The 26,932-nt window shown below is 50.8% G+C and overlaps 7 protein-coding genes across 7 annotated transcripts; 2 read left to right on the forward strand and 5 right to left on the reverse strand.

Moving 5' to 3' along the window:
- Nucleotides 1-1,072: 1,072 nt before the first annotated feature.
- Nucleotides 1,073-4,629, reverse strand: DSM5745_00561 (putative ARF GTPase activator (Csx2); the record flags this gene model as incomplete). The annotated part of the gene is made up of 5 exons (XM_026742577.1): nucleotides 1,073-2,435; nucleotides 2,490-2,580; nucleotides 2,644-4,315; nucleotides 4,378-4,508; nucleotides 4,566-4,629. The coding sequence occupies 5 exons, from the start codon at nucleotides 4,627-4,629 to the stop codon at nucleotides 1,073-1,075; spliced, it is 3,321 nt and encodes a 1,106-aa protein (XP_026608422.1).
- Nucleotides 4,630-5,849: 1,220 nt separating this feature from the next.
- On the reverse strand, nucleotides 5,850-6,941 carry DSM5745_00562 (nitronate monooxygenase; the record flags this gene model as incomplete). Its single annotated transcript, XM_026742578.1, has 1 exon — nucleotides 5,850-6,941. The coding sequence occupies one exon, from the start codon at nucleotides 6,939-6,941 to the stop codon at nucleotides 5,850-5,852; it is 1,092 nt and encodes a 363-aa protein (XP_026608423.1).
- Nucleotides 6,942-8,023: 1,082 nt separating this feature from the next.
- pan1 (actin cytoskeleton-regulatory complex protein PAN1) lies at nucleotides 8,024-14,070 on the forward strand (the record flags this gene model as incomplete). The annotated part of the gene is made up of 9 exons (XM_026742579.1): nucleotides 8,024-8,145; nucleotides 8,247-8,305; nucleotides 8,364-8,473; nucleotides 8,562-8,657; nucleotides 9,400-9,928; nucleotides 9,994-10,057; nucleotides 10,108-12,165; nucleotides 12,251-12,790; nucleotides 12,852-14,070. The coding sequence occupies 9 exons, from the start codon at nucleotides 8,024-8,026 to the stop codon at nucleotides 14,068-14,070; spliced, it is 4,797 nt and encodes a 1,598-aa protein (XP_026608424.1).
- Nucleotides 14,071-14,541: 471 nt separating this feature from the next.
- DSM5745_00564 (C2 domain protein) lies at nucleotides 14,542-16,535 on the reverse strand (the record flags this gene model as incomplete). The annotated part of the gene is made up of 5 exons (XM_026742580.1): nucleotides 14,542-15,616; nucleotides 15,666-15,889; nucleotides 15,946-15,990; nucleotides 16,044-16,252; nucleotides 16,316-16,535. The coding sequence occupies 5 exons, from the start codon at nucleotides 16,533-16,535 to the stop codon at nucleotides 14,542-14,544; spliced, it is 1,773 nt and encodes a 590-aa protein (XP_026608425.1).
- Nucleotides 16,536-17,246: 711 nt separating this feature from the next.
- Nucleotides 17,247-20,681, reverse strand: DSM5745_00565 (DNA repair protein RAD16; the record flags this gene model as incomplete). Its single annotated transcript, XM_026742581.1, has 11 exons — nucleotides 17,247-17,478; nucleotides 17,541-18,293; nucleotides 18,356-18,482; nucleotides 18,532-18,578; nucleotides 18,630-18,850; nucleotides 18,901-18,959; nucleotides 19,008-19,082; nucleotides 19,132-19,240; nucleotides 19,291-19,620; nucleotides 19,672-20,549; nucleotides 20,633-20,681. The coding sequence occupies 11 exons, from the start codon at nucleotides 20,679-20,681 to the stop codon at nucleotides 17,247-17,249; spliced, it is 2,880 nt and encodes a 959-aa protein (XP_026608426.1).
- An 824-nt stretch (nucleotides 20,682-21,505) lies between these two features.
- rad7 (DNA repair protein Rad7, protein) lies at nucleotides 21,506-23,261 on the forward strand (the record flags this gene model as incomplete). The annotated part of the gene is made up of 5 exons (XM_026742582.1): nucleotides 21,506-21,526; nucleotides 21,586-21,936; nucleotides 21,987-22,152; nucleotides 22,206-22,298; nucleotides 22,351-23,261. 5 exons carry the CDS (start codon nucleotides 21,506-21,508, stop codon nucleotides 23,259-23,261), a joined length of 1,542 nt encoding a protein of 513 aa, XP_026608427.1.
- Nucleotides 23,262-23,826: 565 nt separating this feature from the next.
- DSM5745_00567 (uncharacterized protein) lies at nucleotides 23,827-26,714 on the reverse strand (the record flags this gene model as incomplete). Its single annotated transcript, XM_026742583.1, has 2 exons — nucleotides 23,827-26,407; nucleotides 26,476-26,714. The coding sequence occupies 2 exons, from the start codon at nucleotides 26,712-26,714 to the stop codon at nucleotides 23,827-23,829; spliced, it is 2,820 nt and encodes a 939-aa protein (XP_026608428.1).
- Between the last annotated feature and the right edge of the window lie 218 nt (nucleotides 26,715-26,932).

Here is a 26,932-nt window from a genome sequence, read left to right on the forward strand (position 1 = left end):
GTGTTGACTTGCGGGTTCTGTTTCTCAATCCGTTAGCAAGCAGCGCCATCGCCATTTTCGAGGAGTTGTATCTGTATTCACCAGTTGGTTGCTTATCATGTCCCCGCTCAGTATCCAGGGAATGGAAGAGGACTGGTACGTATACGTATGTACATGCTCACTATATTTTTGCATGACGTCATACCGTAGGTACCTAGACGCTCACGGCTGAGTCACACGGGATATGCGCGTGCGTCCTCGAGGTGCATCGGGCTCAATCTTCCTCTAGATTACTCTGCAAAGACCTACGGTAGCATTATGATAGGGCAGCTGATTTCCGACAGTCCGTAATATTCTTATCTGGTACCAATATCCAAAGTACAGCCTATTCCGTACTGTTTACCGCGGAAGTACGGATATACCTAGATTATAGGACATGGTCAGCGCGCGGATATCACTAGAGGCGTTCCAAGTCGAAAACTTACCCTCTATTGTCAGAAGGATGTGATCAATCAGGGCTCAAGGTTGTCTACTGCAGCTTCACCCTTGTAATAGCGTCAAGAGAGCAAACGCTGATGGTTGGAACGCGGGGTCCGGTTTGACCAGGTACGGTGCCCTCAGCTACTACCCTACAGGTGCTTTACGGGAATCAAGAACACAATTTGAGGAAACCTAGACGACTTTCCTATAAAGTACCACTGAGACCGAGTTCGACCCTGGTCAACTCACAATGATGTCCACGAAAAGAGAAACGTAAGGGTGAGGATATACCATGATCAAGAATATCAGGCCTGACATCTTCGATCAATCCATCAATCGTCTGTACTTGAAGCGAACACCTGCATAGGCAATGTAGTTATCCCCACGAATATGTTAGCAATAATAGTAATACGGCGAAGATGTTTTTCTCAGTAGCAATAATCATTATGTCCGCCTGGACCCATCATTAAGTGTAATCGGTGTATAAATAGATCGTAATTGGAATCAATCCGCCAAACTGGTGTAGGATCCAGGAAGAAGGGAAGCGAGACGCGTCATGAAGTAAGAATAGATATCGGTAGGTATAAGGCAGGAGGGATAGGAAATATGAAGGTTATCGATCAATGCCCAGCGAAGCAACTTTACCAGCAAACCTGGCTCCAGCACTCCCTCTTTTATGCAGTTTCTCACGCTCTTTGTTCTCCAATGGACTCGGTGCATGTTCGCCGCTTGTTCCAGGCCCCCGGAGGGTAGGCAGTGATCCCAGTGTATCTGGCGGCGATGCAACAGGAGCTGGATGACTCAAACCAGAGAGTCGTGCGGTTCGCTGGTTGAGGTATAACTGAGCAGCTGGTGAAAGAGGAATTGGCGGGGGTTGGGAAGGGATCTCGGCTCCATTCTGTACTAGGAGCTCAGCGACGGGGAAAGGGATCGTTTTGGCGGATGTACTAGGTCGAGAGGCTATACTTGAAGGTGTTGAACCGGGTTGGGCCGGATCAGCTGCAGCTAAGGCGAGGAAGACAGCGTCAGTGCTACGGGAACGATCGGCGACGTTCACATTGGCACGGAGAGCGATGCCGTACAACACCCCTTGAATATCGTTCCTCTTGATTGAGGCGAGAAGTGTTTCGTCCGCTGTCGGAAATCGTGATAATGGAGACGGCAGGGGTTGGACGAATGTCCTTTCCGCATATTTGGCCGTGATGAATCTGAGCCGTTGTTCTCGAGTGGACGAGGACATAGGCTTCTGAGACTGGTCTAGAGTGGCCTCCCAAACCATATTGCTAACGCGGTTTCCAACTTGAAGAAGAATCTCAACGATATCGTTCGAGAAAGAATGGACATCCAATGTGAGTGATCGAACTTTGGAGATGTGCGTCCCCAGAGACCGGTGAATGCCACTGCACTCAATACACAAAACGATCCCCAGGTTTATGGAGACCCACTCAACTTTGGAGGTGGAGTTACAGTCCGCGCACCAGTGGTTGCCTTGGTCGGCGTCGCGAACCGCTTGTAGTAGCTTCGAGGGATTATCTTCATATCCCTGCGAATCGCTGCGAACATAGCTTGGCCGGGCGCCAACTGTCGTGCGGCGGGTCACGTTGCTGGAGGCAGATGGATGGTGGGAGTGATGGGAAACCGAAGAGCTCTTCCCCGTCAGCACGGAGCCTATGTCACGACCGATGGATGGTTTATCGCCATCGGATACTGGGGGTGGATACATGCTACGTCCTTCAACCGCGCTCTGTAGAGCGTTGTTGATCGCCCGGATCCAATTACCCATATCGTCCTCTGAAGTCGCTTGGTAAATGCGCTTATATTGCGGAGTGATGACCTCGAAGCAAAATCGCCGTTCTGCATTCCGAGCCTCTCTTACCGAGGCCATCCGCAGATCGATGGGGTCCATGTGTAAGTCAAGCTTTTGTTTCCAGTTGCTGTATTCTGACAACTTGCCTTGGTCGAGAACAATCCAAAATCTGGCGAAAATTAGCACTTCCTGTAAAATTATAAAGGAGCATTTATGATCTTACTTATGCCAAGCCTGCTTGTTGATTCCCTTGGGATCAATATGAGAACCCGGTCGAGATAATGCCCAGAGCAGCCCTTCTTTCCTTTGTTGGCCTATTCCAAGGTTAGCGTTGATAACTCCTTTGCAGATATAGTCAGATATGCCAAATAACGTACAACTCGGGTTCATTACTGAGGTCACGGCGGATGTCCCAGCCGGGGGGTTTGTGGGAGGGGCTGTCTGAGTTGACGTGGATGAATTGTTGCTCGTGACACTTCGTAGCTGCGACCCCGTGCTGTCTGCGCGACCCAAGTCGCCCTCTGATTTCTGATTCCCATTGCCGCTACCGACTAACGTTGACGCAGCGCTCGCGCTGGTGGGCGCGTCAGGCTCAAGGTACGTGTTGCTGCTTTTCTCCAAAGCTCTCCGTTTCTCTTCCCTCTCCGTTCTCTGGAATTGGAATTCCTTGTCGGCTTGATTGACCTCATGGATAAGAGCATCAAGCTGTGGCACCATGTCGTCCACGTGTTTGGCAGCAGCGAGGAAGCTCTTCGCCTGAGTGTCCGCATATTTAGTAAGATGAGAGAGAACCTCCTGCTCCTTGCGGCCACCATGAAGATCCTGCATGAATGATGAATAGTCGAACCGTCTTAACTCAAAATTTCGCCGTTTCGCCTGGTACTTAGAGTCACTCTCCACTCGCTTTTTTTCCTTTAACGAGTCCTGCCGTTGTCCGAGGTATCGACCAACGTAAGCATAATAGTCCCGGCTTTCTTCTTCAAATTCTTTCTTCTTAGCTTCCGCTTGTTTGATGTCGTTAGTATAGAGTTTCAGAAGGGGTTCAATAACCAGCCTTTGAAGCTGTAAGGCGTTAAGGCGCTCGTAGTTCAGTATCTGCCGCGAAATCTTTTCAAAATAGTGGTCCAATGCTGGTTGGATTGCGTTCGCGTTAGACGTAGACGCATCCCCAAGGGCAGATAAAAAGGCCTCCACAGCTTCATTGCAAGCGGTCTGGGCTTGATGCGCAGCCTCGGCCTTCTTCAGGAGCTTCTTGATTTTTGCGCGCATATTGCCAGTCTTCTGCTCTAGCGCCTTCATGGTAGCACGGAATAGAGGACCATCTTCGACCGCACTCATATCCTCACCCGGACGCGAATGGGGAAGATCTACCTTCACGGGGGCCGGAGCTGCGGAAGTTGAAGGCGCATCATTTACCTCTGGGGGTGTCTCCGGTACAACTTGTATTTGAGCGGTTGACGATATATCTGCATCGCTAGAATGTGATAAAACTGAATGCGAGGAGGGAACTCGGTTGCGGATAGGCATGTGGACATCCAGATTCGGGGAAATAACCTGCGGACTCGGCAGAGCGCGCGCGGTATTTTGTACCCAAAACGAAAAATAGGCGAGGGTATTGAGCCGGTTCGCTCTTTGGTCGTAATCCAAGAAGCTGCAGCTATTCCGCCAGCCACCACCCTTGTCTTCCGTGCCCTTCGGGGGCTTCCACTTCCAGGTCCAGTCAAACTGGACAGATGGGCTGCCACCGGTCGAGAAATCCCCCACAAGCTGGACATTCGAGTTATTCTGTAAATTCGGATTCGCGTGGAATTCCCTTGTGACCAGATTGTCGAGCTCTTTTGAGTTGGGCGCATGCGCGAAGGTCAAGCCCGTCAATATGGTGTCGGCTACTTCGGGTAATGTCGTCGAAACCCCGTTAACTGTCGAATTCGTCACGTTCCCAGTTTGTGTTTGTCTTAGAACAAAGGTAAATTTGAAAATGAGTTCATCATCGTTGTTTAGGCGTAAGAGGAACGACGGGGTGGGAGCAGACGGAGGAGAGTCCGGGTCCTGTTGTGTATTGGGATTGTGAGCTAACGGAGAAATTGCCATGCGACGATCGTCCATATTACCTGTATATACTCAACCAAGGCATCATCGCCAAGGTCTCTTCTCGCATTATACCTAGTCGCGGGGAATGCGTTTGGAACGAGGTTGAGGAGTACACGGCGAGAATTAGATATCGTCACAGATGCGATCGTTACTAGTAGAATCAGATGTCAATCGCAGTCCATCAGCCGCCCGAGCAGAAGAAACGCACATTTGTTCTGATCCTTGAAATACAGGCACCCTGAGTCGTCAAGTCGGCTTCCGACAATCCCCATGGTAAAAGCGCTGAAGGTGTCAAGTCGCCGGTCAGAAGATCAAGTCCGAAGAGGAAGCCGGGGAAGTTAGAAGGTCACCATCGGCGGTCTGTGATCGATACGGAAATCGAGGCTGGATCCCAACGAGCTGCTGCCACCCAACTCAGGTCTTGAGTGAGTGGCCCGTGGTCATAGGCAAGGGCAAGGAGCCGTGAATAATAACGATCGACGGGTTTGGAAGAACACAGTCGGAGCGCAGAGTGGACGAGATAAAATGAGTTGAGTGGGGAAGATGGAGCCACACTGCCACTGTTTCAGCTCTCTTCAGTCTTCACCCCCTCGATTCATCCACGATCTTGACTCTTGGCCCGATAGATTGAGTGTGTATAGAAAAGGCGACGGGGAAGCGGTTGGGCGGCCGAGCGGAAGAGGCTCAAGGAGAAAGCAAACAGTTGGCTGACAAGGTAGGACAGTCGGTTGAGGGAATGGGATGGTATTAGGTTGCTGTGGAGGATGGCGGATGAGTAGAGGAGTCGCGAAGAACTTGGGGCTTAGACTTGACTCCGGAATCTTGTCGTCAATCTACCCCTCGATCGAAATACCTGAAGCGGGAAAGATTGCTCTAGCGTCCCTGACTCTTTATAATTTTCCGATCCTACGGAGTATTCTGAGCCCAGAGTCCTTAGCCGCACCAATTCATGGTCCTTGGGATGTTCTATTCATTCACAGTGTAGTAGTAACATGCCTAATCTAAGTATAAAGTGCTGCCTGATTCCTTCTTCTCGTGCTGATGGAGCTCTCGTCAGATGGTCCAACCTGGTCCAACCGGACTAGTCATTTGATAGGAACGGAGCTCGCTGTACACAGAATATCACATCTGCAGCCTTGGATATACCCTAAATATACATAACAATCCTCTCCGGCTTACAGAGTTACTCTAGAGTATACCGTATGACTTGCTTATGATCAAGGTCCACACCTGAAGCTGTTTGATAGCCGTTTTGTAAGTACAAGCCGTGGTTCATGACAGGACACGATCGATTGTAGGTGTTATACTATACTTTTATAATCATGTTCATGTTTCGACAGCCACTTTGGGTGCTAACCATGTCCATTCTCTGATAGTCATTTTATAACCAAAACAGCATACATACCTGGATAGGTGAATTTCGAGTGTATCTGGGCCAGGTTGTATGAGGAAAATGCAAGTTCCCAAACTAATGAAACCTGTTTATACTCTGTCAACAACTCCATGCAAAAGCATTCTTTGCCTCTTCGATCACGTTTGCTACAATCTCGGCAGCAGGAATAACCTCTGTAACAAGCCCAACTCCTGTGCCAGCATACGTTGTTAGTCTGGCATTGGGACCCCACCCAGCGTCTCCCTTCTTCAACTCTTCCGCATAGAGTGCTCGATTTTCTTCGTCACCCATGCCTCTCTCAACAGCGTCGACATAACTTTGATTGACCACACCACGCCCGTCATATCGCGACGGCCAGCTCAAGATCCCTCTCACTCGATCATACACGGTCGAGCGAGCGGTACTCACTCCGCCATCAGATGCGCGGAGGACCTCCTCCTGATAACCACGGGCAACCTTGGCTTCCGAGGAGGCCAGAAATCTAGTGCCCATGACCGCACCTGAGGCTCCGAGTGCAAGGGACGCAGCCAGCCCTCGACCGTCAACTATACCACCCGCCGCAATAAGTGATATGGGATTGAGCTGCCGCGCTCCAAGCGCATCATTTACCTCGGGTACAAGAGTGATTATTGACGCTGATTGGGCCAGGCCATGGCCACCTGCATCTGAGCCTTGTAGAACCAAGACATCTGGATCCAGAGACTCTGCGACGACGACCGCCTCGGCTACAGTGCCTACCTGGATCCAGATCTTGGTCTCGCCACCGGTCACAGCGCGTATCTGCTCAACCCATGGACGGAGGTCATCGGGCAACTTCTTGGGACCAAAGAGCCAGGCGGCGCAGGGCCGGTACTTCTCAATCGCGGCGATGGCTTTGAGGAGGTCGGCGCCCCAATTTAGGAAACCAACTCCAATTGGGAGAATATTGCTGGTGGCGTAGACCTCTCGGATCGTCGAGTTTGATCCCTTGATGAGTTGAACGGCCTCTTCCAAATTGCCTTCCATGGATGAGATGTCGAAGCCACCGGCAAGAAAGCCCAGGCCACCTGCTGCTGAGACGGCGACGGCGAGCGGTGCCGTGGCAATGTTCAGCATCGGCGCCGAAGCTAGTAGAGGTGCCTTGGTCCAAGGGTAGGCGGCCTGTAGCGCTGAGTTGGTTGACATGTCGTTCTGTTTCTTTTGAATTGACATGGTGTGTGAAAGGATCACGGAGGAACGGAGAGCATAAATAGTTGACCGCGGTTATTCGGCTGTGTAAGATCGTCCTTGGAGATATTCATACACCCTCGTCGAAAACGCGCCTATTATATGTATCCCGCTACTCCTACCTTTGTAAGCAAATATCAATTTCAAGCCTACATTGTTAGTTAGAGTAGGGTCACATCATTAGTGAAGTCTAGTGGTAGTTAACCTCTTTTTCTACAGACAAGGTTAACTGCCAGTTACCTAGCCACGTGATCTGCTGACTCAAAGCGGGGCGGAACTCATGGAAGATCTGCTGGCTCTCTTTGATATCAGCACTGCTCAGATTTATCGATATACAGGATATCTTCGTCCTCTTACTTTCTATACTCTCTTACCTTACTCATCTCCTCTGTGAAGCAGCTGTTGTCAAAGCGCTCGGTCTGAGGCCCACCCTATATCAGTTTGCTTAATATTCCTGAATATCCGTATTCTCCCACCCACTCCAGGTAGATATTCTGGCTTGTTCTGTTGTTTCTGAGACACCGAATAACCTATCTGACTCTTAGCTATGCAGTTATTCTTGGCCAGTGTCAAAATCTCTACTTACTGAAGTCCTGATTGAAAATAAGCGGGATAAACTCTTTTCTTGAGTAAACCTAGAACAGCTTTCAAATCCGCTTGTCACTCCGCGGCCATAGTCTCTTGGATATTTGAGACAGAGTGTAACTCAGGTAACTGGGTTCCTTTGATTCAAAATGAACGCACCAGATAGGTAAGAATATGCTTTGGTATTGAGACTGCAACTTTGTGTTGGAGCTCGCATTGTCTTCAGAGCATTTGTATTCTGTTCCCTGTCTGGATCTGAAAGTGGAAGCTGTGGCTTAACTGTGGGCAATGCCCAGTTCAACTTCCTCCTTCCAGATTCAGGCCCTGAATTTCCCCTCACTTTCTTATGAGTGTCTGTGAACAGTCTTTGATTCAGCTACTCTACTTTCATTTGGTCCTTTCCATGTAATACTACTGCCCCAAATCTCTGTCATCTCTTCTTGCTTTGTGTACCTGTTCCAATTGTTTCATATCAAAACATCATGTACCCGGACGAGGAACACAAACCCAAGGCTATCCTCCCACCAGAAGTTGTTCTCGCTCGTGCCACCACTACTCGAAAGGGTGGCCAGCCAACTGATAAAGCTGGCAACGTCCCGGACAGGTCTGATATCTCAAATTGTTGAAAATATAGCCTGCGCCTTGGATCGCTCTGCTATTTGATTGTTTCATGGTGGCATCTAGCTAACAAGCTCCTGCATATAGATATGAGTCCTTCGTTCTTGCGAGTGGTGAAAGCAAGGTTGAGATGGAGATTGACACACGTAAGTTTTTGCGGTGTCCAATGGACTAACGCAACATTCAATGACTGACAGATCTCAGGAATCCCATCATCAGCTATCTTCACCTTCAACAAAGAAGACCATACGCTTGGAAATCTGATCCGTTCTCGTCTTCTGCAGAGCTCTCATGTTCTTTTTGCTGCATACAGGGTATCGCTCACTTCAGCAGAACAGCGGCTCTCAAGAGCAGTTCTTCACCTATGTTGTTTAACCATGTGACAACTAACTCTGTCATCAGGTTCCTCATCCCCTTGTTCCCAAGTTTGTCCTTCGTGTACAAACAGATGGCGACATCACCCCTAAGCAAGCTGTCATTGCCGCATGCAATGAGCTAGTGCGTGACCTGGGCATCTTGTCTCGAGAATTTACCAAAGAATATGAATTGCGCAAAATGGTTGGAGCCACACAGCAGCAACAAAATGGTGTTTCAGATGGATTTTAGTCAGCTGTGTTCATTGTGGTATCCAAACTTTTGATTTTGCGGTAGTGGCGTGGGTTATATTTCAATGCAATGCACGCAGCTGGTTATGCGTGTCCTATCTGATGCCTGATAGACCTTCCTTTCTATTTTCTTTGTTATGATCTGCGGGGCTATTTTGTGCTTGACACTCCATGTATGGGAGCAACGGAATGATTGATGGCGGGGGCCAATCTTGATGACATTATTCTACTGTTCATGAGCGAGCGTAATGGCCCAGCTAACTAATTGTTCAGCAACAAGGACCTAACTAGTAATAGTACTACAAGGGCTCTGCCCGTGCATTCCCGAGCCATATACTTCGTAGTAGTCCCCCTTGTTTGTGCCTGCTGACTCAGCACCCCTTTCCGGTTAGCGGCTGCGTGTCCCTGACCCACGAGGAACTGGACACCCGGCGTCACCACCCTGCTCCTGAGCCCATCTTGCTGCCTGCCCGCCATTCATTCCCCCCGCGAATTCCCCATTTCGTCTCTCCATTGTTTGATTTCTTGTTTCATATTCTGCCATTAACTCTGTCGCCAATGAAGCTGCATAGTTGCTAATGTATTCTTCGTCTAATTCCTTCCTGGGCGGTGCTAACAGCGCACGCCCGGGGCAGCCTTACATACAGCAGCAATCCCCATTCTCGCAATTCGGCCAGCAGCAGGCACAACCTCAACAGACCGGTCTTGCCTCCCAGCCTACAGGCTATGGTCCTCAGTTATCTGCCTCTGGTGCACCCCATTTGCAACCGCAAGCAACTGGATTTTCACCCGGACAGCTTCAGGCTCAGTATACTGGTTTCCCGGGCGCACCAGCACGACAGGCGCCGCAGCCCCAACAACCCCAGCCTACAGGTTACCCCTCCACACTGCAGCAATCTCAACATGGTGGATTCCAGCCTCAGGGCCAGGGCCCGCAGATACAGGTTACGTCGAGCACGAACCTTCCGCTTCGAACCGGATTGCAGACTTCCTCCGAGATAGCGAACTCGTTCCAGGATGTCTCAGGAGTTGCGCCTACTCCGCCGCCCAAGGCTTCCGGTGGCCGAATCCCAAACATTCGACTGTCATTCATCACGGCGCAAGATCAGGCGAAGTTTGAGCAGCTCTTCAAATCCGCTGTCGGAGAAAGCCAGGCAATGACTGGTTAGTTGGACAAATTTGCTACGTTATAGATGGCTGGAACACTTGTCTAATTTTTTTCTCTCTAGGTGACAAAGCGAAGGAACTACTCCTTCGCTCGAAGCTCTCCGGGAGTGACTTGTCGAAGATTTGGTAACCCTTACGGGCTCCTTGTACTCGGACTTGAAGCTCACAACTCATAGGGTTTTATCCGACACCACTAAATCCGGCCAGTTACTCTTTCCTGAATTCGCTTTGGCCATGTACCTGTGCAACCTGAGAATCACGGGAAGGGATATACCAGGCTCACTTCCGGAAACGATAAAGAATGAGGTCTCGAGCATGGTAGACATCATCTCCTTTCAGGTCCCAGACACGCAGCCAGAACCTGTTGTCAGAACAAATGTTCCTAGTTTTGATGCGCCGTTGCTCGAGAATCAATCAGCGCCGCCCGCGCCGCAGCAGCCCCGACCACAACAGCCTAACAACTCGCAACTTTTGTCACAGCTTACCGCGCAGCCAACCGGATTCCCACAGTCTTCCGGGTACCAACCCAATGTTGCTTTCCCAGGTCAACCTCAGGGCCTTGTCCCACAGGCGACAGGATTCCCCGGGCAGGCTCCGGGACAAGGTCTTCAGCCTCCCCAAATGGGTCTCTTGAATAACCCGCAGGCAACAGGCTATACTGGTCCTCGTCCACCAATGCCTCCCATGCCGACGGGTTACGGCTCGAATCTCAGTCCTTCACAAACTGGTGGACTAGTAGCACAGCCCACTGGAATTCCTGGTCAATGGGGCTTTGTCAATGCGCCTGCCTCGGGATTGCCTAATATCGACGCATTGAAACAGCAGCTGATGCCTCAGCCAGGTCGCGAGGGTGGGTTCTCTGCTGCTGGGCTCTCCGGAAATGCGAATATCCCTTGGGCTATCACGAAAGAAGAAAAGAGGATCTATGACGACCTTTTTCGGGCATGGGATGGCCTTCACAAGGGATTCATTGGTGGTGACACTGCAATTGAGATTATGGGTCAGAGTGGTCTGGCTAGGAATGATTTGGAGGCTCTTTGGACATTGGCGGACCCTCATAACCGTGGCCGACTCAACATGGACGAGTTTGCTGTCGCGATGCACCTGATTTATAGAAAGCTCAATGGCTATCCCATTCCAAGCCGTCTGCCCCCGGAACTTATCCCTCCATCCACAAGGAATCTGAACGACTCAATTGGAACCATCAAGTCCATGCTTTCTCAAGATGCAGAGCATCGAAAAGCTACTGGTGCATTCCTGCAGCCCCAGAAGACCGGTGTCAGCTATCTGAAGGAACATTCTTTCCGCGGTGGGGCAGTGTCGCCCGGTGCAGGTGCAGGCCGCAAGGATGCTACGCTGTTCAAGAACAACGACGATGCGGCTGCTGGTTACCGCTCAAGTGCTCGTCGCCGTGTTGGAAACAGCGGTCGCACTCCTTCACCTGCGGCTTCGCAAGCCTCAGAGGATGAACTGTCGGTCGAGCAGCTGAAGAAGAAGATCCGCGAAACTCAGATCATGTTGGAAGCGGTAGATTTTGAGGATGAAAACCGTGCGGAGGAAGAGGATGCGCTTGATCGGCGGGACCGCCGGGAGGCGGAGAGTCTGATGGATAGGATCCGACGCGTCCAGGACGATATCGATACTCACCCCCATGCCTCTCTTCGCAACCTCGATACTGGTGCTGAGCGAAGGACACTGCGTCGCCAATTGCAGGCATATGAAGACCAGGTACCGCAGATTGCTTCGGACGTTAGGCGTGTGGAGCGTCAGATTGCAGAGGCTAGGCTTGAGATATTCCGTCTCAAGGATGCCAAGGCACACCCTAATAGCGCATTCAATATTGTCGGCACTGGGCCTGGCGGCGCAGTCACGGAAGCTGACCACATCAAGGCTCGTGCGCGTGCTAGGATGCAAGCTCGCGCCGCCGAACTCGCTGGAAGACCGGCTCCTACGTCACAGGATGACGAGGGCGCTGCAACCCGTCGCCTAGAATCAGAGAGTGCTAGGGTCAAGGCGGAGAGAGAGAAGAATGATTCCATGACTCGCGATGTGGAAGAAAGCGTTAAGGACTTCGCCAGCAGCTTGGAGGACAGCCTCAAGGAAGGGGGCGATAGCTCTACCCGCGAACATGAAAGGCGTCGGTGGGAAGATGCTCTAGGTGTTGAGGACGTTATTCGTGATTTCATCTACGACCTCAACCGCGGTAGCCGTACTGCGCATATTCGAAAAGAAGAGTAAGTTTACCGTCAAGTTACGCTCGTTTACTTGTTGCTGTTTCCTTTTGTTCTCGTTCCCCCACTGTGAATCTAACCTTTACAGGGATTCGAGAAAATCATCTCCTCTGGAATCGCGGGCTCGCCATTCTCCGGCACATGCCTCGACAGCTGCACGACCGTCCCCGCCACCGTCTGTTGGATCAGCAGGCTCTGCACCAATCACCCATGAGGACCGTGTTGCTGCTGCGAGGGAACGCGCCCAAAGACGAATTGCCGAACGCATGGCGGCTGCCGGTCTTAAGCCTCAAAGTGATGCTATCGAAACTTTGACTCAGCGTCAAGAACGTGAGAGGAGGGAAAGGGAAGAGCGGGTGAGACGGGCGGAAGAGGAAGATGCTAAGCGAGAGCAGGAGAGGCAACGCCGTATTGCTGATGAGCAGCGTCCTCCTTCCAGTCAAGCAGCGAAAACTGTTGGAAAAAAGCCTCCACCAGCACCACCGTCGCGCAGTCGTCGAACTGATAGCACTGGTCAGGCTGATGCTAAAAAAGCGCCTGAAGATGCAGCTAAGGCTGAGCAGCTGGTGCGCGAACAAGCTTTGAAGGAGGAACAACAAGCACAGGAGGAGAAGACTAAGCGCCTCGAGTAAGTAGCGTCAATCCGCTCAGTATACCTTTCTTGAACGGTTTACTCACTTTTACGCTAGGATGGAGGCCAAGAAACATGAAGACGAGTTCGAGAAAGAGCAGCAGGCTCAGGAGGCCCGTCTTCGCGCTCTTGAGGAGCAGGTCAGGCAAGGAAAGATTAAGAAGCAGGAGGAGAAACGCCGAAGAGAAGAAGCTAAGAAGGCCGCACAAGAACAAGAAGCCAGACTCGCACGTCAGCGGGCGGAACTAGACGCCGCCAAGGAGCGGGAGCGACAGCTACAGTTGGAACTTGAAGGCCTAGACGAGAGCTCTTCGGACGAGGAAGGTCCAGTGGATATCACAACACCCCAGGACAGTACGCCAACTCAGAGCCAGGTTCTACCTCCGACATCTACCCCGGTTCCCCCAGCGCCTCCCGCTCCAGTTTCTGAACCGCCGGCCGCTCCTGAACCTGAGACAACCACTGCCTCCAGTTCTCCCGAAAGCACTCGAGCAGTGCCAGCTAACCTAAGCCCCGAAACTGAGTCTAAGAATCCTTATTTCAGGAGGAACATTTCTCAGCCTACGGACTATCCTCCCCCAACATCACCTGAAGCCTCTCAAGCCAGCGCTCCTCAGAAAGCTGATACCCAGTCCACCAACCCATTCCATCGGCTTGCTCAGCAGCAGCAGCAGCATACAACACAACCGAAGTTTACAGGTTCTGGGCCACTTGAACGAAAAACTCGCGCTCGCCCAGAGGCGGACGATGACTGGTCGGCGGCCGGATCTGATCTCGAGTCGTCTGATGATGAAGACGATGACCGCGCAGGTGGTGGAAGCGCCAAACAACTCGCAAGTATTCTCTTCGGTACTATGGCACCTCCTCGGCCTCTGAGCGCTATGGACAATCAGTCCCCTTCGCCCAAGTCCGCGACACCGGTACAAGACTTTTCTATCCCACCGGTTCCGCCAATCCCAGCTGAAGCAGACATATCCCCCAATGCTGGTGGTGCACAGCTTCCCCCGCCACCACCACCTCCTCCGCCTGGAGCCGCGCCCTTGGTGCCCAGCATTGAAACACCGGCTGGTGCTCCACCACCTCCACCTCCTCCTATGGCGCCTCCCGCTCCACCCCCACCCCCTGGACCTCCTCCACCTCCCGGTCCTGCCACGGCAGCCCCCGCTGGCGCCCCTGATAGAGGCGCTCTGTTGGCCTCAATCCAGGCAGGCAAGGGACTCAGGAAAGTCCAGACCAACGATCGAAGCTCCAGCACCTCGGCAGGGCGTGTGATATGAGGCATCTTGGATATCCTGCGTACACTATGTCATCGAACAGTCTCTTTGCCTCGGGGCGTCTTATATCTCTCGTGAACTTCTGAAACCCATCATGTCCAGTCTTTAGTCTTTTAGCCGCTACTCTATCCAATAAATAGTAACATATCATATATTGTAAAGCTACCCAGTTAAAATGTTCTCATACCAAGACTTAAAACTGCAGTTGCTACAGCAAGACATGAAACAAGTAAAGGAGAACAGTTGATAATGGTTGAGGCTGGTCAGTCCACCACCCGCCCCCCTCCACTAAGAATAATATCATTAACATTACAGATTGCACACAACAGTAATAATGGTCGCCGGGTACGGAATCCATGAAACCAACTTAGAGGGAAGAGTAAACATAAAATAACAGGCCCAAGTCTCGGGCAAAGGGTCGCAAAGTAAAGAGCAATGGCCCTTGGAACCATTTGGGTATAAAAATGGGGCTTACTATTCCTCCCTGACCCCGATCCTGCCCTCGGCCGTTCCCTCAGAAGGGTGTGATGACTCGGCCGTGGTCGCTTTATTCCCAAAATCGGGCTGTACGTCTTCATCTGCCTGTGCCCACTTCAGTACCTGCCCCTTGACATCCCGCATCTCGTGCACTCTTTTAGCAAAGTCTCCCCTCTTTTTCTGTTCCAGGCCGCTGCGCTCGTTCAACTCGTCTTCGTCGGAACTTGATATAGACAAAGAAGATGAAGACCTGCTTCGTTGCTGAAGGAAAGCCATCTGGCCACCTGCGCTGTTTTTCTGTTCTCTCTGTTCACTTTTGAGTTGCTGCATCCGCTCCGCATCGGCTTGACAGTCCAGGGTCGTAATGTGAAGTCCAGGGAAGTTAGAGGAGAAAAATTCTTTCAGAAGGTACAAGTATTTGGCGTTCGGCCTGTAGGTACCGCTGTCGTTGTCTATAAAGAGCTCATATTTATCGGGGTCCGTCGATACCTCCCTCTCCTCGCCATCATGGTCCATGACATACTCGGTAGATGAACGATTCGACACCAAAGACTGCATTCGATGGTGGTGATGCTTGCGCCGTCGGATGAAAAACTCCCCCGAGTAGGCGATATAGACAGATACGTTGCTGTGCATCGTATGCTTACTCAAAAGGTCGATACCAAACTGCTTGCCTGTTTCAGTGAAACGGAATTGACCGTCCAGGGTGAGGACATATGTAAAGATCCTGCCTCCCTGCGCGTATTCGACAAACCCAAGGAATTGCCGTGTAAGCTCCAAACATGGCTTATCAAATTGGCCGTCTAATGTCGCCCGGTCAAAATTATAGATCCTCTCATGCTGGTGATGGAGCGCTCTGTTAAGTATTCGCCCTCGCAATGTATGTGACGTGAACATCCCTGCGACGAAGGGCTTGAATTCCACATATCTGTGGTACAATTCCTTGGGCACTGGTCCTGTTAACTGGATTTGTACAGCCTGGAAATTGTATCGATTGATTGTTTTTCTTCCATCCTCACTCTGAATGGCGTCCTTTGTCCCCACGAGCCTCCCGATCAGAGGTGAGAAGTGCCTGGAGCTGTTAGAACGGATCTCGCAAATAATTGGTACAAAAGCTTTACTTAAACCAATAATTTGGGCCCACAGTATACACCTGTGCCCCGTCGATGCCGGGTGTCTTTCCCAGACTGACAACACTGACTACTAAATGTGATTCCGTCTGAAGGCGCCTCGAGGCAATGGCGGCAATGTTACCAAATAGATAAACTCTCTTGCTCCCCGTGTGCTTCCTCAATCGAAAAGGCTGTTGTCGAATTCCAGGCCATTGCGCGCTTATTGAATCAACCTGCATAGAAGTCAGCTCGCCCAGTCTAAAGGCCCCCTTGTAATGCTAACGAATACCTGTATATAGGCATTGCCTAACTTGTCGTCATGGTCTGCGGCATCCTACATATTCTTCCTCAGCAACGATCCATGAGAAGGACGCATTGGTTAGCTACCTCATCGTAAACTCGACATTTGAGGCGAAACCCAGACTCGGGGACATTGGCGATTATCCATTCCTTCTCCCAGACTGGGTCGCGATTCTTGCGCACTGTCGGTGTGCGGAAAGAAGGGAGAGGATCTTGCTTATGTCGCTGGGGCACATCAACAGACAAGGTCGCATGTATATAAGGATCCGAGGAGAAGGAGCCGAAGTCGGCGCATGCTACATCGCTGTCAGTTCCTGAAAAGCCTATTATGAGATGATTCTATCTCATAAAAGACTCACGCAAGTTAACGCCTCGATGGAATGTCACCTTGATTGTATAGCCTGGCGGCGCCTGGGGGAGTGGTGTGCTATCGAACCCCCCCGCAGGCTCAGAGCCGGACTGCGAACCAACACCCATTGCGACAGCTTGATTTTGCAATCGCTCGGCCTTATCAACGAGTTTTGGCCCATATTTGTCGCCCATATGCTGGGGTCGAACATGCGACTCCGTGTCTGCCATCGGAGAGACGGGAAATGGTCTGCACGTTGCGACTTGCGAGGGGGCGTTTCGCTGTTGCCTGCTGATAGAGGGACAACTGGACGGAGCTCGGATGTCGGAAGAGCCAAGAATAGGGCTCAGGAGAATTAGAGTAAAGGGAGGGACACGCGACGGGCCACGGTCTATTTGAGAAAGGGAAGTGGCCACACTGGCTACCCCATTGTTTGTAGAATCGGGCTCTCTCGGTTGGGAAGGAAGCGCTGAGATGACGACCGTGTCCCGACCCCTCAGCCTTACCAGGGTATATAAGCTTTTGGTGCCGCGCGGGTGGAGATCACATGTTGAGAGATTCGCGTCAGCCTAAGCTTCGATGCTCGATCTTTCCTGGAGTTCAGGAGTAGGTTACCATGCCGCGTGGAAACTAAAATGGCTAGAAAGACCCATGGTCCTTTCGCACATCGCTGGATAGCATATATGATGATAAACTACTCCTGTAGAACAAGAACAGGAGCAAGACCTGCCAACTACTCAAGCGCCCCTGGCACTGTCTCCGCTCCTGAGTCTCCACTGCATGAATAATTTTGTTGCCTGGAAGGCTAAGAAAGAACCACGGTTCGAAAGAGCAGAATTCATAACGCAAATGCAATTAAGCCAGCGACTTGGCTTCCGCTGCACGGTCCAAGACGAGCTTGAGCCTTGACTGCCGACCATTGAGCTAAGAAAAAAATGCCATTACGAGCCCCGGAACAAGAACTGCATGTCCTCTGGGGTGAGCTTTTCCAGTGCTTCACCTTGGTCCTTGTTGATGGTGCCATTAATCATGTTCGCTTTCTTTTCCTGGAGCATAACAATTCGGGACTCTACTGAATCTTCAATGCACAGTCGCGTGATAACGCAGGGTCGGCGTTGACCAATTCGATGACATCGATCGGCGCTCTGCCATTCGGCTGCGGGATTCCACCACCTTAGAGCGTCAGCAAGAATTGAGGAAAGGGCTATGAAACTGGCTGCGGGACGGGGACGTACGGATCAACGATGAAAACTCTTGACGCCTCTGTCAAGTTCAAAGCAACACCACCTGCCTTGAGCGATACGAGGAACACCTCGACGTTCACATTATTCATGAAGTAGTCAATTGATTTTTGGCGCTGCGCAGGGGACATGGTCCCATCAAGCATGACTGTGTTGAAGCCAGCTCTACGCAGGCGCCACTCGACGAGTTGCAACATCGAGGTAAACTGTGAGAAAACAATGGATTTAAGTGTTTGCTTCTTGCTGCGTAGCTTGTAAAGTTCGTAGACAAGCATCTCAATTTTCGTCGACGAGGTCCAATCCTCCATTCGGATTCTGTTGACGATTGAGTTCTTTTTGATATGATCTTCATGCTGTTCCAGATCCGGCTGCTCGAGGTCAATTGAGAGAGGTATATGGCATCGCGGGCAGTCGACAACAGAATCTGCATCAAAGGACTGAATGTAGTCCTTGACGCAGCGCCGACAGAAATCGTGACGGCACCGTGATCTAATCGCTTCTTCCGCTGGCTCGTCGCAGATACAGCATACGAGAACGTTTTGCCCGCCTTCGGCATGCTTCTTCAGAATCAAATCGGGATGGTTCGCAACTTGCCGCATTTGCATAATAAGGCCGAAAATATTGGCATAATTGTTCAGCATTACACCCCTGCTCACGTAGGTATCAAATTGCCTAGAGGAGTTCGTCATGATACTGGTAGAAAAATCGCGCTCAATCTCTCCGAAGAATTCATTATGTATGATGACGCTGGAGTATGTTAGTTTCAACTAGATAAAAATAAAAAATCCATGGTCGAAAGAGACGCTCACCGCTTGGGAGGAAGTTCCATTGAAGCTGTGTGGTCTCGTTTGACTCGTCGCAGCATGATTCTATCCGTAATCAGCCGCAATTTTGCCAATGCTTCCTTTCGTGCGTCCACGTTGTCACGTTCCGTGACTGCTATACGTTAGGCCATGGTCGTATGGATCGGAGGCTGAGTACTTACTAGGGTTCAGTATCTCCTGGTTGAAGACTGATACATGGCTAAATCCACTGTGATGACGGTCAATGCTGGAAAAAGGGAGCACGTGGGCTATACAGTACCTGTGTTTGCATTTCGTGCATCGCTTCTCTGCATCCTGCGACCAGTGTAGTTCCTGGCATTTACATTGCTTGCAGAAATAGCAGGCAAATGGCCGAACCTCTAAAAACCGTAGCAGTGAGAAGAATTCGCCGATCCGATTCTGAACAGGAGTGCCAGAAAGGCACCACTTGTAGTTGGATCTAAGTGCAAAACAAGCACGCGCAACACCAGTTGTACGTTGCTATTAGATGTCAGTATAAGGAGCCCGGTGATTCTTTTATTGATTCATACCTTGATGCTGTGAGCCTCATCAAGGATGAGCCTGTGATAATGAATGGAATGAATAACACCTAGGAAGCGTTAGCAATAGAATCGGACATGGTCGAGGTAACGCTTACTGTCTTCCTTGACAAGGCCATCATTACGGCTCCAGCCCTTCCACTCTTTCCGATGGATTGACTCAAGGCCAGAATCTAGATGAACATCAGAAATGGCGCAAGACACAGGGTAAAGGATACAAACAGGAAATCATGATTACGTCATATTTTTCGAGGTCTTTCTTCTTCAGACTCTTGACCTTGGAGTTGGTGTTGTGGTAGACGAGGACTTGTAATTTTCCGTCTGTATATGCCTGAAAACGAGATCAGAGAAGAAGACATACTTAATCAGGCCTTAACAAACCTTGATCTCCGACTGCCATTGCATTAGCGCAACTGGCGGTACTACGACCAGGGACGGTCGTCCTGCCGGATAATCCGACATGAGAAGAGACACTGCTTGAATCGTCTTGCCCATACCCATCTCATCACCCAGCAATCCGCCCTTGTATTGTGTTTGTTCTTGTCGAGTCATCCAATTCAGGCCCTCGAGTTGAAACGGCTTGAGCATCCTAGATATGCCCGAAGGCTGCGCTGCTGGCACGGGCGTGATAGGAGGGTCGTTCTTCAGATCATTCCACATCGTTACAATACTAGGATGCTGTTTCTCAAGCTTCTGCCGCTCCCTGCGAGCCTATCCTTGCGATCAGCCAAGTAGATAGACGCCTGTTTACGTATGACTTACCCGGTAGCTCATCCCAGAGGCAAGCGCACTAGTACGCGGGGCAGATCTTTGTCTCTGAGACTGGAGTCTCTGATTTCCCACATTGTTCATCCGTGAGATCAATGGTTGGTCTTCACTTGGGGCAGAAGACGAATCGCTCGGGTCAGAACCCGTTATGTAGTCATGCTCATCGCCCTCCATCGCATCATCACTATCCGGGATCACAAGGCTGATATTAGAGCGACGAGATGCCCTGAGCTTCTTCTTGAAAGCTGTCTTGTGCACGATCTCTTCATAGAAATCATCATCCTCGTCGTCATCCGGTTCTGTCAACATACTATCATCATCGGCGGAATCGATATTCGGCAATAAATCACTGGAAGTTTTCCGGCGTTTCGGGGGATTGTTTTGATACTCCTGAAGCTGTAGGTCCATAGCTAGAGCTGCATCCGCGTTATCGGGCATGGTATATTCATCTGCCTTGAGGGCGGATTGTCTCTTCAACCCCCTGGGTCCTCCTAGAGACATATTACTTGATCGCAGTTCCCGGGCTCGAGCAGAAGCGTTGACCCTCTTCTTCGACGTCCCTATATCAGACTCTGCAGGAGTCACGGCCACACTTGTGGCTGGTGTGTCATATTCAGTAATTCCATCTGCAGATGTGTCGTCGGCGGCAACGGAGGACGATGGTGAGCGACGACGAGCTGATTTCACTGGTATGGCCACTTCAAGTTTTGCCGTTCTAATGCTCCGACGTGGTTTTGGAACACTTGAGGATACAGGCTCATCATCGAGATCGGTGATTTCGTGCTGGTTCTCGGATTTGTCTGTTTTCGGGGTAGACGAGGCCTGAGCTAACCTTAAGGAAGCGCGCCTGGACAAGGATGGAGACATTTTATCTGGGATCGCAGATTAGAGTTAGCTTCAAGAACCAAGCTTTACAAAAGACAGCTCGCAATGATCATAAAAATATAAATCTTACCATTGAGAGCAACGGACTGCTTTGCATCTGACTTCTTCCTCCCCACCATTGTGGCGTACGAGGCTCGTAGGTTGAACAGGAGTTGGAATCTCGACCAGGGACAGAACCAAGAGGCAGCGAGTGAACTAGGCAGAAGGCACCCTTCGAACAGGCAACTATAGTCATTTACTTACCCTTTGGAACAGGCAACTATTAGTAGTCAGTTACTTACCACCCGCCGGTTAATAATCAGGACCCGGTCTAGAAAACATCAAAGTTTTCCTATAATTGTGATTTCGCCACTAAGGGGAACAGATTGCCACCAAGGAGAACGGATTGGCCACCCGAAAGCGAGTCTTCGAAAACCTTCTCACATTGCCTTTCGCCTCCTTGTTCCTGGGGTTGATGTTGCTCCCGAACAAGAGTGCGGCTGACTGATAAGCGGCTCTCCACGCCTCGACGCGTTAAGTAGAACACGATCTCACCTGACCTGAGCAACCATCACAGCCAGGGCCCTCAAATCGAGACACTTTGTTGAACTCCGTACTTAAGAATGTATGTGACTTGCTCACTTTCTGGATTCAAGATACTGACCATCCACAGGGCGAATCGAAGGCAGACAAGAAACACTATACGAGGCCCGTAGGTCCAGCCACGCTTATCGGCGGATTCAGCGTCACATTTCATTGATAGTTAACGAGTTCAGGCACTCCGCACTCACTGACTTTCTTGCTGTAAGTTTTGGTGGCTTATTCAGTATACAAATTTTATCCACTAAATGCTGCTAGTCCAACAACATCTCGGCGGCACAGATCCATGAGGACTACCAGCGGAGACTGAGAGAGGCGGAGACTCAGGCTGACCACGGCCAAGAAGAGCACGCTCTTGACGAAGATGAGTATGAAGACAATGTCGGTGAGACTCCCGAGGAGAAAAAGAAGCGCAAGCGAAAGGAAGCAGCTACGATTGCGAAGATCAAGCAGAGCAAGGAGTTTGCTCGCCGCAAAGCTCGGCGTATTGGCGAGCCGGATGACGACGACGACTTTCTTGCCAGAGAGATGATGGATGAGCGTCCTCGGCCTTTGCCTGGTCAGTTTGAGAATTGTGAGAATTGCAACAAACGGTTTACGGTCACTCCATATAGCAAGACAGGGTCCAAGGGCGGTCTTCTTTGCGCAAAATGCTCCAAGGAAGTTGGGGACCAGGAGAAGAAATCACAGCCCAAGAAAAGAGGACCACGGTCTGCTCGACGCCAAAACCAAAGTGATCTCCTCGATGGAATTGCTCAGCATGGCGCTCTTAGTCTGGCAGAGATGTGTACCAAGGTCTGTATACCTTCCCATCAGCACCTTGCTGCCGAATTAACGCCCTGCAGAAAGTCGCGGATAACATCCAGGATATAACTGAATTCGGGGACCTTCCATGGCAGCTCCTTCAAGGATTGAGCCAGATTCTATCGAAGAGGCGAGCGATAACTCCCAGGACACTGGACCTCTTCCTCAGGCCTGACCTAAGCTTCATTGATATATATGACTCAGGCAGTACGTCATCGCCCGTTGCTAATAGTATAGACACTTCTAACTCAGCTATGCAGAACTTGAGGCGAACGATTTCCAGAAGATTTTTGCATTCATGCCCGCTTTGACCAGGGTCAATCTCCGTTTCGCAGGACAGTTGAAAGACAATGGTGCGATTTAGATCCGTTCATGTAAAAAATTCCGTTCACTAACAAAGACCAGTCATAGACTATATGCTTGAAAACCACCGTATCCAGCATTTACAACTAGATTCCGCGAACCTGGTATCGGATTCGAGTTGGCGAACAATGTTCGAGAAGCTGGGGCTCCAGCTTGAAAATCTCAGATTGTCGAATCTGGATTCTTCACTAGACGATGAATCTATCGAAATCATGTGTAATGCTTGCACAAGACTTCGGCGGTTGAAACTGACCCACTGTTGGAAGATGTCTGATCGCTCTCTTCAGGCCATCTCAACGCTCCCGTTGCTGGAGCATCTGTCTTTGGACATGCTTCAGGAATCAAAGACAGAGAACCTTGTCGAATTGGTGTCCAAGACTGGTACAAAATTGCGGACTCTATCCTTACAAGGTTTCTCAACAGCTGATGATACACTGCTCGAGATGATACATGACAAATGCAGGCACCTGTTCAAGTTTCGATTCTCTGACAATGCTACTTGCACAGATAGAGGCTTCACTCAGCTTTTTGAGACATGGTCGAATCCGCCCCTGGAAATCGTGGACCTCTCATCTACTCGGGACATAGACAACGCGAACCCTGACGGGCCTACGGATGCCACAGGCCTCGCATCGAATGGATTCATTGCTCTAATGAATCATTCTGGCTCAGCAATTCGAAAGTTAAACATTGCCTCATGTCGCCACATATCATACGCGGCATTTGATCATGTGTTTACCGAGGGTAAAAGCTACCCCAAGTTGAGAGAGTTGGATGTCTCATTCCACACCGTCATGGATGATTACCTCATGGGCCGCATTTTCCAATGCTGCCCAGCTATTCAACAGGTCGTTGCATTTGCCTGCTTCAGCGTGCGAGATGCTCGAGTTCCTAAAGGGGTGTCCTTGATCGGCGGTTTGCGTACTCAAGACCCATTCCTCGAAGAGGCATAACTAGACGATATTCTTCTTTTGAGGTTCAATCGCCAGATCCATTGACTACCCCCTTTACCCAACAGCGACATATCTTAATTTTGCGGTGGCGAGTTTTATGGCTTTTCTCCCGGCTTATGTCTGACGGATGTCTATTGACTCTAGCGCCGCCGAAGCCGTGGCCACGGAAATTGTCGTTGTGCCATAACATATAGCAACTTGACGCTTGACCTCGGGTAATACCTACCTGATAGCCAAATACAATAGACCGTCATTGCAGAGCTTGAGAGTACCTAGCTCAGGAATGGATCTCATTTGATGAAAGCATAACGCAGCAATAACATTATATGAACAGACGAGCTTCTGGCTAATACTAACATGTTTACGGTTTGGTCATTAAGTAGTAACAGATTGAGGCTAAACAGTAGAAAGGACTCTTGTGATGCTATCCCAGCCTTTTTATATGCGTCAGCCCTGGGTCATTCATTTGCCTCGAGGTATTATAATCAGCGTAAATGTATGCGTATAAAAACAAATAATGTGTCAAAGTAACGCCGAAAAGAAACAAAATATCTACTCGTACTCATCAATGTACTGCGTTCAATAAATCTTCTCCAAAGGTCGACGATTCTTTCTTGACTTTCCAGTTCTTTCGTTTCTTCTCTCGTTTCTTCATCATTTCTGCCCACCCCTCATCGTCGTCTTCCTCATCAGCTGGAGCGGGGCTATGGCTGCTGAGCTTGGACGGAACGGCAAGGGTCCTGCTGTAACTGGATACAGGGCGGATAGTCGTGTTCGGCGGGGTTACGTTCGTAGAAGGGGCTAAGTAAGTGGCTCTGCGATTTTCGTCGTTCCAATGCTTCGCTGGGGGAAGGAAGCTGGTCGACTCAGCCTCTGCTGGTAGCGTTGAGACTGGCCTGTATCGGGGCGCTAACCCGACATTGCTACGCTCTGACGGAGCAAGCGACGGGGCATAGCCAGCCCCACCTGGAGTGCCTGGTCGATTTCCGCCAGCAGCAAATGGCCCAGCTGGGCTATTCAGCCTGGATGAGACATTGGGGTCGAGCATGCTTAGTGTTCTGTGGTCCCCACCATTGTAGCTGGAGGAGACATTGTTTAATGCTCCACCGACCGTTGGCATCGATGAGGGTCTTGAATTCGCGTTGACAGGGAAAGAAGGAATCGCGAAGTTTGCAGGGGATGCAAGTTGTTGCGGGGTAGCCTGCCCGCCCTGTAGTTGAATCATCTGTTGCATCCACTGCATCTGCATTTGCATCATGCTGCTCATCTGTTGGGACAGCTGTATCTGAGCTTGCTCCGTCGCCGAGACTGACGGTTGGAAATTAAACCCATTGGCAGAGTTCATGCCAAGCATAGTATGTGGCCTAGGGATACCACTCACGTTTCCTGCTGGTCCTGGAATCCCATGTGGATGGTCATACATCGCTTGGGTATTCGGGCTTCCTCGTCTCATAGCTCTGGCTCGCTCCTCAGTAGCTATAACGCCGACCAACCCTCCCGGTGGCAGGGCAGGAGATGATGAGCCTGTAGCGGCAGAGGGCCCCCCATATACAGAGCCGCCTCCTCCTCCCAGAGCAAGTGACTCCCTGTTTGAAGGAGCAACCAGGCTTGCTCCAAAATATGGATCCCGTGGAAGGTTCCTGGCAAATACAGGCAAGCTGCTCCGATTACCACCGCCGATGTCTGAGCCCGCGGAGCCTAAGTGTGGCGGATGATATGACGCACGAAGGTTTTGCATGGAGTTGGACGACATAAGGCGGGTTGGTGGACGGTTTCGGTTAGGGAACCCATGGGCTGCCAATATGCCGAGTGGAATTTCTTCATCGTCGTCGCCCTCGCTGCTCTTCCCGCTCCCAGATTGGTTACCGGGATGTAACGAGGGATTCGTCAAGTTCGGCGTGCTGCTGCTAGCGCGATCTTCCGGACGAAGGGACGGAGGTGAGGCCTGTTGCCCAGTGACCTTCATCATTTGCTGACGGTATACAGACAGATGAGCTTCCTGTTTCCGCCGTTGCCTCTCGGTCTCCCGGTTCTTTTCCGCTTCGTCTTCTTCATCGAAGTCGCTTTCTGCCGTATCCTCACTGTCAGACCCATCGCTATTTGCCCTTTTCAGTTCCTGTTGCTGTCGATAATGTTCAAATTGAGACGGGGTCATGACTTTGTTGGAAGACGGGGGCGGAGCGGGCTTATTTTCGTACTCCGCAGCAAGCCGTGCATGGGCTGCAATCGAAGGATCGACACTGTCGCCAGTTGGACCGGGAGGAGGAAAATATCCCCTTTGCGCGGAAACGTTCTTGGCGATATTATCGGGGCCAAACAGTGGAACATTATCGTCCGCTTCAGGATCAGGTGAATCGCCCAACATATGGGCCTGCGACATCCTTTTGCTATAATTGAGAGAAGCCATAACTAGCTTCGCATCTTCATCATCAATGGCAACCGTGTCCTGCTTAGAGGGGTATAAGACGCTCCTCCTTAAACCTTTGTCAGTTACCATCTTTGGCTTCTCTAAAGAACGGTGTGTAGTGGTATTGACTGGGGCGTCGAACATAGGCGATGATTTTCGACGTGGTCCGAGAGGGGGAGGTATCATGCTCGAGTCTGCGGAATGAGACTGGGAAGCAGAGTTGTCTTCGTGCGGCGAGGATAAAAGACCTTCACCAGAATGCCGGCTCCCCCAAGAGTACGGTGAGGGCTCGACGCTCTTTGTGCGATCCGTGCTTATCGGGGCAGGTCGAGGTGACTTTTCACCTTTCTTGTTTGGCCCTTGAGTCGAGTCCTGGGCACCGATACCGTCGAACATCTTCCCGAAATCATCGTCCATTCGGCCGATTTGGAACTCGGTCTCCAAGAGCTTGGGCGGTGTCGCCGTGCTTGTCGTACTGTTTGTGGTTGCTCGGCTTCGAGTTGTATCTGGAGACGAGGGCCGGTGTGGTGCCTGGGCGGGTGGTTTCGAAAACCTTCCACCGAACGAAAATGTCCGGCCAGCAGCGCGCAGCGCACTGGATAGTGGCGGCACTGGAATATCGTGAAGATTCTTGGAATGCGGAGGTTGGGAGTCAAACTGCGTCTGTAGGTCCGTTGAGCGGCGCGTGGAGGAGCTAAAGCGAACTGCTGCTGGGCCTTCGATTGTATTTCCTCCAGTTCTACTTGGCGGTTAGCTTCTTTGTCTTTCAGGGTGGTACGTGTAGCCATATAGAGTGACGGGTCTTACAGATTTCTATAAGCAGGGCCATCGGAACCAGCGAAAATATTATCGTCTTCTGGCGGGGAGCCCGGACTCGGCCCATCTGCAGTTCTCTGCCTCAGGAGGTTACCATCGCTCAGAGACTTCCTTCCAGTTGACGGCCGCTCGAAGACACGGAACGACGACTGCGCTGGGTTTTCCACATCCTCCAGGACATTTCCCGATGACTTGCGCCGCGTGAAACCTTTGAAGGACTTGATCGGCATTTGGGCAATGGTTACAACACAAGAACCACTTCAGAAACAAAAGCCAGCACCTCCTTTCAAGCGCACCAATGCCAATGACTTCCCCACTAGCGCTAACTGAATCCCATAAACAATGTATCGGACCGTGGACGGCGTGGGATGTAGCAAAACTCGAGATGGAAAGCGACGGCGAGTTGAGTGGATGCGGACACGGTCCGTTGTCCGTTGGATTGAGAAGG

Source organism: Aspergillus mulundensis (assembly GCF_003369625.1).
Source record: "Aspergillus mulundensis strain DSM 5745 chromosome Unknown scaffold_0, whole genome shotgun sequence".
In the NCBI taxonomy this organism is placed as follows: Eukaryota; Fungi; Ascomycota; class Eurotiomycetes; order Eurotiales; family Aspergillaceae; genus Aspergillus; species Aspergillus mulundensis.